The 14415-nt window shown below is 51.0% G+C and overlaps 5 protein-coding genes across 5 annotated transcripts; all 5 read right to left on the bottom strand.

Moving 5' to 3' along the window:
- Positions 1 to 674: 674 nt before the first annotated feature.
- Positions 675 to 2515, bottom strand: BC939DRAFT_525807 (allantoinase). Its single transcript, XM_051561332.1, has 4 exons — positions 2206 to 2515; positions 2025 to 2094; positions 1127 to 1934; positions 675 to 1023 (listed from the first exon to the last, which is right to left on the bottom strand). The coding sequence occupies exons 1-4, from the start codon at positions 2428 to 2430 to the stop codon at positions 738 to 740; spliced, it is 1389 nt and encodes a 462-aa protein (XP_051416053.1). The 5' UTR covers positions 2431 to 2515; the 3' UTR covers positions 675 to 737.
- Positions 2516 to 2645: 130 nt separating this feature from the next.
- Positions 2646 to 3012, bottom strand: BC939DRAFT_440037 (uncharacterized protein). The gene has a single exon (XM_051554028.1). The coding sequence runs from the start codon at positions 2884 to 2886 to the stop codon at positions 2731 to 2733; it is 156 nt and encodes a 51-aa protein (XP_051416052.1). The 5' UTR covers positions 2887 to 3012; the 3' UTR covers positions 2646 to 2730.
- Positions 3013 to 3205: 193 nt separating this feature from the next.
- BC939DRAFT_388448 (dynein associated protein-domain-containing protein) lies at positions 3206 to 7626 on the bottom strand (the record flags this gene model as incomplete). Its single annotated transcript, XM_051551865.1, has 8 exons — positions 3206 to 3865; positions 3955 to 4091; positions 4183 to 4514; positions 4611 to 5894; positions 5995 to 6070; positions 6221 to 6460; positions 6565 to 7327; positions 7387 to 7626. Coding segments are annotated over 8 exons (3732 nt in total), but the record flags the coding sequence as incomplete, so codon positions are not given.
- A 505-nt stretch (positions 7627 to 8131) lies between these two features.
- BC939DRAFT_303809 (chromatin assembly factor 1 subunit A-domain-containing protein) lies at positions 8132 to 9492 on the bottom strand. Its single transcript, XM_051551405.1, has 4 exons — positions 8910 to 9492; positions 8637 to 8818; positions 8444 to 8560; positions 8132 to 8339 (listed from the first exon to the last, which is right to left on the bottom strand). The coding sequence occupies exons 1-4, from the start codon at positions 9448 to 9450 to the stop codon at positions 8175 to 8177; spliced, it is 1005 nt and encodes a 334-aa protein (XP_051416050.1). The 5' UTR covers positions 9451 to 9492; the 3' UTR covers positions 8132 to 8174.
- Positions 9493 to 11715: 2223 nt separating this feature from the next.
- Positions 11716 to 13814, bottom strand: BC939DRAFT_473829 (uncharacterized protein; the record flags this gene model as incomplete). Its single annotated transcript, XM_051558377.1, has 3 exons — positions 11716 to 12992; positions 13086 to 13353; positions 13452 to 13814. 3 exons carry the CDS (start codon positions 13812 to 13814, stop codon positions 11716 to 11718), a joined length of 1908 nt encoding a protein of 635 aa, XP_051416049.1.
- Between the last annotated feature and the right edge of the window lie 601 nt (positions 13815 to 14415).

Genomic DNA, 14415 nt, shown 5'->3' with positions numbered 1-14415 from the left:
AGTTACGGTAGTGCAAAATGTATTGTATGTTTATTGGCGGCACATTCATCAAAGCAAACAAGAAATGACCCCAGAAGGGGATACTGCGAGTACAAATGGTGGCCCGAGGCGCGTGCGAAAGAAGTATTTCCAGGAACAGTAGCCATTTGTCTCCACAGCACTGACTAGCGAGGGGGAGGAGAGGGTGGGTTGACGGTAACATGCAATGAGTATTATCAAGTATGTCTCCGCTCCCTATCGCGCTTCTTTTCTGAAGAGGAAGGCGTGCACTTGACAGGCCCGAAACAAGCCAGCGGAAGAGAGATAGTCTTGTAGAAACTGAGGGCCATGACGCCATACAGCTTCCTTCTCCACAACCGGCTCCAACATAAATCCTGAACTCTGTCCTCGTCTTCGCAAGCTTCCACACCATGCATGTGTCTATCGGGGACTGGTAGTCTAGGCCAATGAACAATTTTTTGTTGTGAGCACCCGTTTGGTGTCCGAGAATCTGGCCAACAAAGCGGTTTTGACCCGATCACCTGTGAACTGCCGAAACCTTGGATGTTGTTACTTTCTACGAAGCACGCGCCAGATTCGCACTGCCATGTCCTAGGAACCCACGCCATTTCTGGTTATTCGGCACGCCTTAGAAGCCCAGAAATGCAACCAGCTGTTCAAGTAGTAATGATAACGACGATAATTCGTTTTTGTTTTACTCGTCTATTTAAGAATGGTATGCATGCTTGGTATTTTTCTTACAAGAGGAGCTTGCCGAGCGCAGCCTCCGACGTGAACTTGCCCTGGGACCAGACCTTCTGTCCACGGACAAACGTCTCCTTTACAACTCCATGCAATGTGCGACCCATATACGGCGTCACCTTATTCTTAAACTCAATAATCTCCTTCGTGATCACGAACGTCTCGTCCGGGTTCCAGATCACAAAATCGGCATCCGCTCCAGCCTTAATCGAACCCTTGATACCGCCCAATCCGACCTGGCGCGCTGTGTTGTAGCTCTGCCACTTGGTCAAGTCCTGGATACTATCATAGGCGAACAAAAATAAAATAAAAAAAGATTGTTATGAAAAGGTATGGATATAAGTCTGATAACCACACACACAGGTACACGAGAGAAAAGACTTACGTGCATCCGCGGCGACGAGCCTCCGTCCACACAACTGGGATACCAAACTGTAGGCCGCCAATACCACCCCAAGCACCAACAAAGTCACCCGCATCCATCAGCTTCAACTCAACCACGCAAGGCGAGTGATCCGAGACCACATAATCGATCGTTCCTTCTTTCAATGCCTCCCACAGCTTATCCCTGTTCTCATCCTCACGAATCGGAGGGCAGCACTTGTACTCCGTTGCTCCCTCGGGAACAATCTCAGAGTTCAGCGACAAGTAATGTGGGCATGTCTCGACCGTCAAACGAACTCCCTCCTTCTTCGCCTCCCGGATCATCGGCAGAGCATCGGCCGCCGACAGATGCACAATGTGGCACCGGACCTTGGGGTACTGCTTTGCCAACTTAATGATCGTCCGGATAGCATTCGTCTCCAGGACCTGAGGGCGCTGGTGCAGGAATGTGTTGTAGGCTTTGGGATCCATGCCGTCGGGATTGGGCATGTCGCCACAGTCCATCTCAGCGTGGAACATGAATACAGAATCCGTTTCCTGGAACTTCTCCATCGCCGCCTTGATCTCCTCCTCATTCACACAGGGGAACTCATCAACACCAGATTCGATCATGAAGCACTTGAAACCCTTGACGCCCTCCTTGACCAGAGGGATAAGATCATTGACGTTAGTGGGGATCACTCCTCCGTAAAAGCCGACATCGACGTAGGTTTGTCCGCGGGCGGCATCCCTCTTAACGTGAAGATTTTCGACGGTAGTTGTTGGAGGGATAGAGTTCAATGGCATGTCAATCAACGTTGTGACACCACCTGGGAATGTTACAAGCGCGGAGATAGATCAGCATTTCGCCTTATAATAGAAGACCGACTGGAGCATTTCGTGAAAACGTTGGCTCTTACCGGCGGCAGCGGCCTTGGTGGCGGTGGCAAACCCCTCCCAATGAGTTCTTCCAGGCTCGTTGATATGGACCTAGGATCAATAAAGACATGATTTGGATGATCATGGTAAGTAAGGAGTAAGGATGGTAATTCCTTGACAGAGACACAGGGACGTAGACTTTATCATGCGTCGTATCCTTACGTGAGCGTCAACGACTCCGGGCATGACAACGTTGTCACCAGCCTCAATAAAATCGCCCTGGTGAACCTGCTCCTGAGAAAAATTCTCACGGCTCTTGATGGTATCGAGCACTTCGACGATCTTTCCCGTTGCCTTGTCTACGACAATGGTTCCTGGCGCTGCAGGCGCGGCAGGCGAGCGCAGAACTCTGTTGGAGGTGATCACGAGACGAGGTGCAGAGGACATTGCGAATCTGAAATGAGGGTCAGGTTGAGGAATGAGAGGCGAAAGAAAAGAAGAAAAAAAGGAGGGAAGAGTGTGTTGAAGGTCAATTGCTCCCTACGTCGCTGGGGGATATGCGTGAGATACATGGAGAGCTGCCGCGTCCCTGTTTCTCCCCCCTGCTGCCGTCTGATTGGCTGCGCGTGTATGATCCTCACCCGAGAAAATCCACGGGCAACCTGGAAAATAACGACTGGCGCCAGGAAAGACGCACAAGTTGCGGGGAACTTTTTTATTTTTTTTTATTTCTCGTCGGAAGTTTAACTAGCGCACAAAGAGCTGGTGCATCGCCTCGAATTCAGCACTACTCCTCAAGAACACTGCCAGGTCCTTCCTGGCCGGTGCCTGCTGGCCTTCGGGAGCTCCAACAAGACCAGACATGCCCCGTGGAAGATGAACGCGACCAATAGGGGCATCCATCAACGTCAGCTATAAAATGGATAGAAAGCGACAAAAAGCTTTGTCAATGGGAGCTCGATAGCATCAAAAAGAAGACGAATAAAAACATGAAACCAGACTATACCTTCTTCAACTTCATAGGTGCAGAAGGAGCCGCAGCACGAGAGACCTTGGTCAGCCTCTCCTTGAGCTCGTTACTCCTCTGCTGGATCGTGTGCAAAGCTGCCTGCTGCGTGTGGTATTGATACTCTGGACGGGTTTGCTGTGCTTGCCATGGACGACGCGTCGTAGCGGTGGCGGACTCTGATGGTGATGCTGGTGCCTTGGATGTGGTATACTTGGACAGATCTACAAGCTTGGGTGACGCGCAAACAGCTCTAGCGTCCTTGAGCAATCTCTTGGTCTCCAATGCTACAGCCTTCAGCTCGGTATCTGCCTTCAGCTGTCGCCTATGGAACTCGGGCTGGTCAACACTTGTTGGAACAGGCACTGCTTCGACATCCGACCTACGACCCACAGGTCCAGACAATGCAGACATGTTCGCCGTCAATCCAAGGTCCAACATAGCCGCCCTTGTTCTCAGGGAGGCGTTCTCAGAACGCAAGAAGCGCAGCGCAGACTTGAGAGACTCGATCTGAACCAAGAGTTCCCGGTTAGACCCGGTCTCCGTGCCTTCTGTGGCCATAGCGCCCGTGGAATCCTGTTCGTGAGCGTTCCCGCTGTGTCCATGCTGTCCATGGTGAGGAGATCTCTTGACAGGAGTAGTGATGTTTCTGCTCTCTTTGTTCTTGACCGAGCGTCTCAGCAGAGCATTTTGCTCCTCCAACGCAGCCATGTCTGCCTGCAGTGCGCTAATAGCCTCGTCATAGTCGCGCTCCTGCTTCTTGGCTTTATCCACATCACGATCCAAGATCGAAATCTGCTCAGCCTGCTTCTTGAAGGTTTCCATGCGCTTTTCAAGCAACTCGATCTTGACATCTGACTCTTGTAAAGCTTGGTCCTAATATTCAAATTGAGCGCATCGTTGTCAGTGGTGAAACCCTATGCAGTCTTACAACAGTTGACGCAATAGACGTGGAAGAAATATACCTTCAGCTTGGCTTCCTTAACAAGTTTGACAACTTGCTCCTGGAGCGACTGTGCCTTCTGTTCTGCATCAAAGTTGACAACAACTTCTGCCTTCATGTCCTTGGCCCTCTTGACCCAAACCTGATCTGGTCTCGTAACTATGAGCAAAAAAGGATGCCAGTATTAGCCATCAAGACACAAACACACAAAGCCATTTCGTTAAGCACATACGCGCACACAGCGACCCACCTTTAACAGTAATCTCAGGATCCAGAACATTCTCCGCCAAAGTAGTAATATCCTGCAACAGGCCATTCAACATTTTGCGGCATCCATCCCACATACTCGTCTCACTGACGCCCAGGTGTGTGTCCGTGACGTTGTAAATGGTCTGATGGATTGACTCGGTCTTGGCACCTTCCCGGCGACCTTTGACGTACTGCGCAATGCGGTTCTTGACCTCATAGGTAAACTCGCCCAGCTTCGTGCTTAAAGTACAAGCGTTCCTGTACTGCGCGAAGCACTCTGGCTTGACAACTGATGCCTGTGACGAAAGTTCCTCGAGCTTCCGTAGCAGTTTTCTAAAGAGAATAATAAAAGATGAGGTCAGCCAAAGTAAAGAAGTAGGCACGAGGAAAAAAAAAGAAAGAAAGAAAGAAAGAAAGAGAGAAGGTTACCTTGTTGTCGCCTTGCCTGACTTAGCCTGAGTACCTAAGCTAGCCACAGTCTGGAGCAGCTGGTATTGAATATCGTCGGTGTCGACCAAACGAACGCCATCTTCGTTCGACTTGAACATCGCGCCAATAGCTGTCATGTTCACAAAGACGCGGTCAAAGTTCAAGTCCAGTGCATGAGCGGCTCCTTGGTAGCGCTCCGTAAGATCCAGCTTAGTGTTAGTCAAATAGGTCTCTGCCAGATGATCCAGCTGAGCAATAGCCCGCTGCAGATCAACAATGCAATCCGACTCCTTGAGCTCCTCCTTGCGCAACTGCTCCATCCAGTTATTAAGACGGCGCTCGGTACCAATCAGGTCGTGATAGACCTGGCCCATTTTCGCAAACACGTCCACAGGGCAGCCCTCGATATAAGACACAAATCGCTTAGCCATGTCACCGAACCAGGTCAACTTCTGGCGGACCTCGCAAACAGACACGAGCTCGGAGGGGATGGCATTCTGAGCAATCTTATCCGCGATTCCATATTGCTGCTCCAGATGCTTGCTCATAAGTTCTGCCTTAAACGACAGTCGCTTGAACAAGAGGAAGCACTGGATCGAGTCATTCTCAGTCCTGAAGAATCCGTCGGGCAGGTATGGCTGAACCAACGTGAGATTGTCGTTTGCCTGGAGGGCGTCCAACTTCCTGAGCTCCAGATCGATCGCCTTGGCCTGTGCCTTCATAGCTGTGGACTGCAGCTGAAGGTTAAGGCTGAGCATAGCCTGCGATTGGCTTCCCAAACCTCCAGAGGCAGTCTCCTCCTTGTGACGCAGCTGCTCCAGATCGCTCTGCAGATGAGCGACCAATTCGCGGAACTGAATGATCGTGTTCTCATAGTCGGCAACGTTTTCTTCCAAGGTCTCGATTTTCTTCTGGTGTTCCCTGAGCTGGATGTCCTTCATGTTGATCTCTGCTTGAAGCTGCTTTTCCGTCTCGCTGTGGTTCTCCTCCAGTTCGTCGTTTAGTTCCTTCAGGGCCTCGAGATCGTCAATGGCCATCTGCATTTCCTCAATCTTCTCGCTGAGGGTGATATTCTTTTCGGAAAGCTGCTCGATCATGTCCTCAGCGCCAATGGCATCGTCCAGACGCTGCTTCAATTCCTCGTTCTGACCTTCCGCTAACTCCAGGCTCTCTCTCAGCTTTTCGTTCTGGATCTGAACCTCTTGGACAAGCGAGGCCTCCTTTTCCAGATTCTTCAATTTCCTGGTCATCTCTGCCTCCTGCTCGCTCGTCATATCCCTAAGCCTACGAGTGTATAAAAAAGAAAACAAATAAAAATCGTTGGTATCTTCGTGTGTCCATTGACAAAGCAAGTCCAGAGACTGCATGTTGCAGGCCTACATACTTGAGCAAGGCTTCTTTGAGACGTTCATTCTGCCTCTCTAGCTGAATCTGGTTGACCGCGGGGTTCGACATGCCGGCTATGCATGTTTGGCACAATTGAATAGGTCCAAGTTTAGTTGACATGCGCCGCATGTGATAAATTAAATTTCAGGGGAATACAGGCGGATGCATGTGGCGTTGGTCAAGCGCGCGTGTCCTTCAGTCAAGTGCCACAATGGTCCACTTACATTCTTCTTGCTGGAAAACATTGAGGTCGACATGCATCTCCTCAACCTTCTCCTTAAGTATATTGACCTCATGCTGCAGGTTCTCAGCTCTTTCCTCGGCCATCTCCTTGTCCAGCAAAGTCACCTCCATCGAATCGACAACGTCGTTGTACTTGGCCTCAAACGCCTCTTTCTCGGCAGTGGCTTCCTTGAGGATGCGCTTTGAGTCCCGAAGTTCCTGCTGCATCTCCGTGAGCTTGGCTAAGTAGTGAGAGAGTAACCATGATGCACATCGTAATGATGGTCAGTAATGGTTTTTTCCTAATAAATACAACAATATTGACGTAAGGTATGTCCTTTCTCACCTTGCAGTTTGGTTCTGATATTCAAAAACTGCTCGGACTCCTCCTTCGCCTTTTCTGCCTCGCGAATCTTCTCCCTATCCTCGGTGCGCTTGCTTTCAAGGAGACGAAGTTTGATCCTCAACTCGTCATATTCCTTCAGTGGGACCATTGCCTCTGATCTCTGACCAGCCGCGACAGTGGCCTGGGGTTGGGGACCGGCACTGGGCGCAGTATAAGGCGGAGGTGGAGGCGCAAATCCTTGTTGGTCCTGTAGCAATTGCCTCTGAGCCAAGGCTTCCTCTGCCTCCAGTTCTTCCATAATCGACTGCTCCTGTGCCAAGAGGTGAGCATTATCTTCCTCCACCTCAGGGACCAACGTATCTTGCGGATCCTGTTGAGGTGGCAGCTGTTGCTGAACACCAGCGCTCGGCAATGCACTCGAGCGAAAACGCTCAGTCTCTTCATCCTTTAGCGGCTGAGATGCGACCCGGATTCTTCTCGGGGACGCGGCTGGCTCGGGTGCGGCTTCCGCACCGACTGTTCTCCTCGTTGCCGTAGGTCTCGTAAGTCGAGAGGCGGGGATAGATGCTGGAGAGGGTGCAGCGGAGCCAGCGGCGCCAGTCCTTGCAGTTGAGGGCCTGGTTGGAGCACCGACTCGGGATCCCGTGCTTGCGGCGGGACGACCCACCATTGAGGTTGGGCGCGAAGTCTTGCCGGCCCCAGTTGTCTCAGGCTGCTTGTCGTAGCGAAGGCATCCAGGAAGCATATGCATTAGGAAAAAGTGCTCCCTCTTTGTCATCGTCTTTGTTATTGCATGCTGAATATAAAGCCTATAGCTTTTACCTGTGCAGCTCCTTCGACAACAGGATGCGCTTGTGAAGCCCTAACAAAGACACCGTGTCCGGTCTTGCAGTCGAAGTATCGCTTGCCCTCGACTACACCGCTGTTCTTGCCTGCTTTAACATCCAACTCGACACCAACCCAGCGCCCCGTAGCGAAGGAGGTCTGTCCAACATAACGCACAAAGCCCAGGTTTCCGCCAACCTCCACCCTAGTGCCGATGCTGAGGTTCGCTGCAGCGTCGGCCATGACTTGGTCCTGGTATCAAGTGCTTTCTTTTGCGTTCTTTGTCTGAATGTTTGTGTATGAGAGATAGTTAAGAGAATAAGGTGGTCAGGAATCTATAGTGAGATGCTGTCACAGGGTGATGGCATTTGCAGTGGTGATGGGATGGGTGGATGTTGGGGTAAGTGCTGGTTGATGTGTGATGTCTTTGGAAAATCAGGCACGAGCCTGTGAGCCCTGCAATTGTGTCCATATGAATATCACTTGTCGCGCGTCTGTGTCTGTGAACGTGACGTCGCCACACCCATGTATATATATAAGTAACGCACGCCCTTGGACAAGAACCGACTGTTCACAAAGAAGATCGCTCTTTGCTTCGATGTGCTGTTTATTGATGTATGGTGTGTATGATACAAGAGAATATCGCTCCTTGAGACCCAAAACTGCAATCAAAGGCAAGATATCCTATCCTAAGCACTGCTTTCCACCGCATAATACATGTCCATGCCAATGCCATAATCTACAAATGTACGATAAGAGGCGCGGATCAAATTAGTTACCGTCGGTTAAACCATGGATGTGCGCACGAAACATATTCCGTTAGAGATTTGTTGTTTACCTCCAAGGAATTCGATGTGGTAGGGCTCCAGGGCAGGGTGGGTGGAGCACTCTCCAAGAGTGGTCTCGAACACCGGACCAACGATAATGGGCGTCATTTGGGCAAGAGCGGGCTACATACACAGCATACATAAGAATTGGTCGTTAGTGTCAACAAAGACATCCTTACAGTTGGCAAGTTCAAAATGTCATCCTGGTCAAATGATCGCTCACTTACGCGTCGTTGCTCCTTCGATTTCTTTTGAGAGGACATGTCTGGTTTTGAGCCACCCTCTTCACCTGCATCCAGTCCTTCGTCCTCAGAGAGATATCCTTCTGGGACCAGCCAGTCATCCTAGATGGTCAAAAGAACGCAACATTAGTACTTGGGTTCATGCACAACAGAAAGGAAGAACGCAAGTATTACTCACCTCTTCGTCTTGATCGCTGCCAGCATCCTCAATGTCTTCCTCGTCATCGTCGCTCTTGCACTCCTCGCCCTCCTCGTCTTCCTCCCATTCGGCCTCGCTATCGAAATCATAATCGATCAGCTCAGTATCCTTGCCCAGGAACCGGCGCCCAGTAACATATTTGCTGCGTTTGGACCATGTACCTGTCAATATCAAGCAACGATACTTGCGCAATTAGTGGACTATATACAATATTTCAGTCGTCGACAATAGACGTGTTGTTTGTCCATTTACCAAAGTATGCTGGGCGATAATTCTCTGCGTACTGAAGCAGCCTCATACGGAGCGAGGGGATTTCATTCCAAGTGAGCATGTTGTAATCGGTATTTTCGTCTTCATCCTGGAGCAACAGGCCAGACTGAATCACTTCAGGTACGGTCATTTGTCTATAGCGAGATGGCAGGTTCTTTTTCCGCTGCTGAGAGGCTCTGCAATCAGCTCGTGGTGCCTTGGAGAAAAGAGTTGATATTTTTTTCCTGGCTGTTGCTCTGTCAGTTGCCGAGGGTAGTTCTCTGTGATCCGAGTCCACCTCCATATCAGAGGTTTCATCCGTGCTTGACTTCATGTCCAGTTTGATTTCTATGTCGATCGTCTCTTTGGAAATGGCCTTTGCAAATCGATTGACGGGCGCGAGCGTGGTGTTTTTCTTAATATGGAAAGGATGAAAGAGCTCCGAAAGTGAGGGTGCAGTAGCGTCGTTCTTGGTAGCTGTCTGTGAACTATCCTTTTTGGCGGTCGTAGGCGCCATGGGCTTGAAAAAGCCTACAAATCGCATAGCGGTCTAAAGGTAATATGGTATGTCAGTTGAAAAATAAGATTACCGCACTGGTTCATCACTTCCGAAAAGCAATCTGGCGCTTGCACACTTGCCTGCTCTTTCTTCAGACGCTCTTCCTCGGCTTTACGTTTCTTTGCCTCCTCTTTTTGTAAGCGCTCTGCCTCCCTCATATCCTTCTCGAGCTGCTTTTCTGCCATCTTACGCTCCTTCTCTAATCGACGCTCTTCTTTGGCTTCCACCTCTTTCTTTTTCGCCTCCGCTTCCTTCAGCTTGGACTCAAGCACTGCCGGATCTATAGCGGCAGCGATCGCTGGTTCACCCTTGAGAGGAACCGCACCAGGCCTGTTCACACCACCCATATCTGTAACGACACTTGAGAGCAGAGTTGCATCGCCATCGAGATCCATGCCCTCGCCTCCTATGGATAGCCGGCTTCTCTTGCCTCCAGCGAGTACGCCTTTCTCGACACCGGAAGCGGTGCCGAGGCCATTGATGGATGTGACAGGCGTGGGACACAAATCCTCCTGCTGCTTCGCATCCAGACCCAGGAACCAAGCTGTCAGTGCTGCTGAGGCCTCCATACGCTTAGCCCTCCGTTTGGTAACCGCCGCTTTCATGTCGGCTGGGAAAAATTGATCAATATCTTGAACTTCCCATCGATAAACAGACAGGTTTGGTGGTGTCATAGCGATGGGTCCTGGAAGGTTGGAGACGGGGATGCCATAATTGACCCGTTGGGCGACTGCTTGAACAGCCTCTATAATAGCGGCTGCTGAAACTACTGTACCACTTCTCCTAGCAGGCATTTGCTTATCCCCTGCGCCATCAACATCTACGTCCTGATCCACATCCATATTTTCATCACCGTCCCGAGCATCGCTGAGTTCCATGTCTCCAAAGGCTTCAAATCCAAGCGGGCAAAGTGTGGCCATGAATGTTGTCGCCATTTCCGCCAGCAAGAGCTCGCTCTCCTCGACCAATTTGGCTATCAGTCCATAGTGCTCTGCCGGTACATTTGTGATTTCGACATGATCGCCCTCGAGCCTCGTTCCAGGATACTGTGTCAGGTCCTCGGTTTCCCGCAGCGTCTCCCTGTATTCATGAAACCTGCACAAATCCGCGATGGCTGAGGGATGAGTCGAGAACTTGAGCTTAGGCTCCGTAATGTACGCCTTGCCTCTTGTGACCTTGAACATGGATGCAGAGTCGATTTTGTTCAGTTTGTTGATGCTGTTGGAATTTGTGCCTGATGCGCCGCTAGTAACCGTGGAAGCAGCTTTGTTGGGTGATGATGGCGCTTCCTTTGTATTTGTGAGTGATAGCGGCTGGGACTCGGCCAGTTTGTGTGTCTCAATGGATGCAGAATCCTCTGCCTCCTGGGGTTGTGGAATTGAGGATGACGCTTCAGCTACCAAGTCGCTCTTTGCTGGTGCTGCCTGGTTCTCGGAAGTCTCTTTGACTTTGATGGTTCGTTTCCTAGGTCTCTTCTTTTCCGGAGAGGCTATTGGTGATATTGGCCCACCTGACTCCGTGTCTAAGACAAGAGAGGCATGAGTGAGCCGTTGGTCTGCAATCGAGGCAGAGCGGTGGAGGACAGGTCGTAGATCATTCGTCTCACCTTTGACTCTGTTTGATTCTGCGGTCGACCCATTGGTTACAGGGGGCTCATCCTTGGTAAAGAAGGAGTTGAGTGTCCGGGACTTTACAGGGGACGATGGTTTTGGAGGCATGGCTGTGATGGTGATGATCTCCCAGTGATGTCGAGGGCTGATTCGATTGTAAAGTCCTCTTGACTATTGGCCCTGAGCTAATACTATGGTTGTGTGTGCGTCAAAGTGATAAAGGATGTTGTGATGAGAACCAGGCGAGCTAGCTGGGGGGTGGCAACAACAAACGCGTCTTTCTTTTTTGTTTTGGAGGTGCTCGTCCAACCTAAAATGGACAGTCTTGCGCCGCCAAAAAAATGTAGACGCGTAAAAGAAAGGGGTTGGCCTGGTGTTGTCACCCAATGAAACGCGTTCGGAGAGCTGTGGACGCGGCGGTGTACAGATCCTCACCCAGGCTTGCTTACTTATTCACTTTGTTTTGCTTTTGTAATTTTTATATTTATTTCAGTAGAGCGCAGCTCACATAGGCACTTTAAATATCGATAAAGGATGTGGCCCTGCCATCATCGCAAATAAATTTTCTTATAATTGTCGCCAGGACGTTGGAACAGAGGTTGAGCTCAGCTCAGACCACTGTATATTCAATGTCGTCGCTTTACTTGTAGAGGCGACGGCGAAGAGTAGCCGAGCAGGCGGCTCCCTTGGCCCAGACCGAGGCGCTGCCGGGGGTTTCGCCTTGGGTCCACCACTGGGCAGAGTAAACGAATCCTCCATAAGTGACCTTAGCTCCACCGTTGTAGGAAGTCGAGCTCGTCCAAGCGTTGACGCCGGCGCACGAGCCGGTTCCAGGTCCAGGTCCCGAGTTGCCGGAGCATGCGCCATTATCAGTCCAGGGAGCACCGGCGGTAGGGATGTTGTTCTGGGACCACCACTGGGCAGTATACTGGTGTCCGTTATACGAGACGACGGCACCGCCGCTGTAGGCAGTAGAAGAAGACCAGGCGGCAGCAGAGCAAGTACCAGGGTTGGTGGGTGAGGGAGTAGCAGTGGTGGTGGTAGTGGTGGTGGTCACGGCCGTGCTGGTCTGGGTCGAAGTCTGGGAGGCAGTCGAGGTTGAGGAGACAGTGTTGGTGGGTCCACCGGGCTGTGGAATGACACCCGAGCAGCGAGGAGTGCTGGCACCGAGAGCAGCCTTGCAGATCTGCTGGGCAGTCGAAGTGGCGTCGACATTGGTACTCTGACCTGGGGGCTTGTACAACTCCCAGAAGAAACCTCCCTGAGAGCCCTGAGCAGCGAGGATGGACGTAAGCTCGGACTGGACCAAAGGCAATTGGTGAGTGGGGTCATGGTTCGGGTCGGGGTAGGCGGGGATGCCGATTTCATAACCGACGAGGGCCTTCATGCCGTTGGCGGCGTACGAGTTCATGTAATAGTTGACCTGCTGACTCAAGCTGCAGACACCGGTGTCGGGGCACTCGTAGAACTGCTGGTTGTTCGACAGATCGTAGGTCATGACGTTGACACCACCGCTGTTGGCGATTCCGTTGTAGATATCAGGGTACCACTTGAAGAGGTTGTACCAGATGTTCTTGAGGTTACCGCCCCACCAGTTAGTCGAAAGACCACCGGCAGCCGAGGAAGCAGTCGAGACCTTCAGGGAGGGTTGGATGGCCTCGATGTTGAGCATGACATCTTTCATGATAGCACCGTACTTGTAAACTGTCTGGTGAGAAGTCCAGGGACCAGCAGATGGGCCGTTCTTGAAGTAGTCGGCGTGCCACATCTCCTCGTAGTCGATATCAACACCGACAACGCCCAGGTCCTTGGCCAGGTAAACCAAATCCTGGTAGGGATCACGGTTCACGGTGACGAAGTAGCCATCACCGGGAATCAGGTTGACCTGGTTGTTCTTGGTATCAGTCCACTTCTTGCCTATATTAGCAGAACAATACCTGTGTCAGCTTGTAATCCTCCGCCATTTCCAAAAAAAAAAAAAAAAAAAAAAAAAAAAGAGTGCTTGCGTACCAGGAACCATTTCGGGGTGGAACACTGGTGGATCTCCTCCGGCCTTGGAGATAATGTACTGCTGGGCAGCCTTCCAGGTCGACGAGTTCGAGGGTTCAGGGAAGATGTCAAAGTCGGCGAGGACCGTGCCCTCACTCTTGGGCTCGCAAGTGTAGCACCACATGTTGGCCTCCGTGCAAGCACTGAGAGATCCTCCATTCTCGGCAATCTTGTAGTAGTTGGGAGTGCTAGTACCATAGCCACCGACCGAGTAGTAGGTGTAGAGATACTAATCATAGGATGGAAAACAGGTTGAATGTAAGTACGCTTTCTTATACTTAGAATTTCAGGCAATGACTTCCCCTGTTGGCACTTTGAGAGACTTACTGGGAAGCATCCGTAGTTCCATCCTCCGACGGACAGGAAAACCTCGACACCACCGGCTTGCAGCGTGGTGATCTTGGACTTGATGTCAGCGAAACCATAGTCACCAGAGTTGATGTAGTTCAGACCGACGTGCTCGAGGGTGTTGGAGCCAGGGACGTAGGTCATTCCAGGACGAAGGAAGGCAAGGTAAAGACGGTTGATGGGGATATTCGCGGCATTCTGGGCGAGGGCCTGGAGCTTGGAGGGTCCGTTGGTGGGATTCAAGAGCAGGTAGCCGGCGACAACGGGAGCAGCCACAGCCTGCTGGGTGAGTGCCAAGACGATGGCGGAGGCCGCTGACAGAAGGGTTACTGTCAAACGCATTGTGTTGGTTCTTCTTGGAGAGACTTTCTTTGGTGCAGGAAAAGGAGAAGGAGGACTCGAGAGAGGAAGGGAGAGGGCTGGAGTACAGAAGAAAAAAAAGTATATTCGCCATTCTCATGTCCCTATTTATACGGGGTTTCACGGCTATAGGAATGGCCACCCTGTTTGACGCGTATGAAGGTCGGTGCGGAACATAGGAGAATGTAGCCACTCCACGACATGGCGATGAGGTCCACCGACCGAAGCGATTGATCCGTGATAAGATCCGACGCGTTATACAGACTCACCCACGGAGTAGATGACTAAGGACGATGGAGTATATAGGCGGTGAGGCAATACCAAAGTGGACACAATCTGTCATCGAAAAGGGTCTATCTGCTCTCCCCCCTCCACTTTTGTCCAACAGGCGTGAGGTGGTTGTTCATCGCCAAGGGCGTTTATTAGCAACACAACTCCTCAATGATTATCTCGACAACATTTCAATGCAATTATTGTTTTTTTTTTGTGCTTCAAATGGACAAGTCGATAAATACAGTTGTTTGTGTGCCTTTACCGGCTGCCATCGCAGGTTCGTCAACAAAAGAGCAAGCCAAACATCGGT

The sequence above is a fragment of the Gamsiella multidivaricata genome (genome assembly GCF_025024155.1).
Source record: "Gamsiella multidivaricata strain RSA 2152 chromosome Unknown BC939scaffold_8, whole genome shotgun sequence".
In the NCBI taxonomy this organism is placed as follows: Eukaryota; Fungi; Mortierellomycota; class Mortierellomycetes; order Mortierellales; family Mortierellaceae; genus Gamsiella; species Gamsiella multidivaricata.
Note: the sequence above shows the minus strand (reverse complement) of the source record. Positions and strands in the feature narration are given on the sequence as shown.

Excerpts from the sequence above, each read along its gene's own strand:
- BC939DRAFT_525807 (XM_051561332.1), bottom strand. The coding sequence starts at position 2,430 with ATGTCCTCTGCACCTCGTCTCGTGATCACCTCCAACAGAGTTCTGCGC. Across the intron at positions 2,095-2,205 it reads CCGGAGTCGTTGACGCTCAC|GTCCATATCAACGAGCCTGG; the intron begins GTAAGGATACGA and ends TATTGATCCTAG. Across the intron at positions 1,024-1,126 it reads GCTCGTCGCCGCGGATGCAC|TATCCAGGACTTGACCAAGT; the intron begins GTAAGTCTTTTC and ends CGCCTATGATAG.
- BC939DRAFT_440037 (XM_051554028.1), bottom strand. The coding sequence starts at position 2,886 with ATGGATGCCCCTATTGGTCGCGTTCATCTTCCACGGGGCATGTCTGGT.
- BC939DRAFT_303809 (XM_051551405.1), bottom strand. The coding sequence starts at position 9,450 with ATGCGATTTGTAGGCTTTTTCAAGCCCATGGCGCCTACGACCGCCAAA. Across the intron at positions 8,561-8,636 it reads GCAGCGATCAAGACGAAGAG|GATGACTGGCTGGTCCCAGA; the intron begins GTGAGTAATACT and ends TTGACCATCTAG. Across the intron at positions 8,340-8,443 it reads AATCGAAGGAGCAACGACGC|CCCGCTCTTGCCCAAATGAC; the intron begins GTAAGTGAGCGA and ends CTGTGTATGTAG.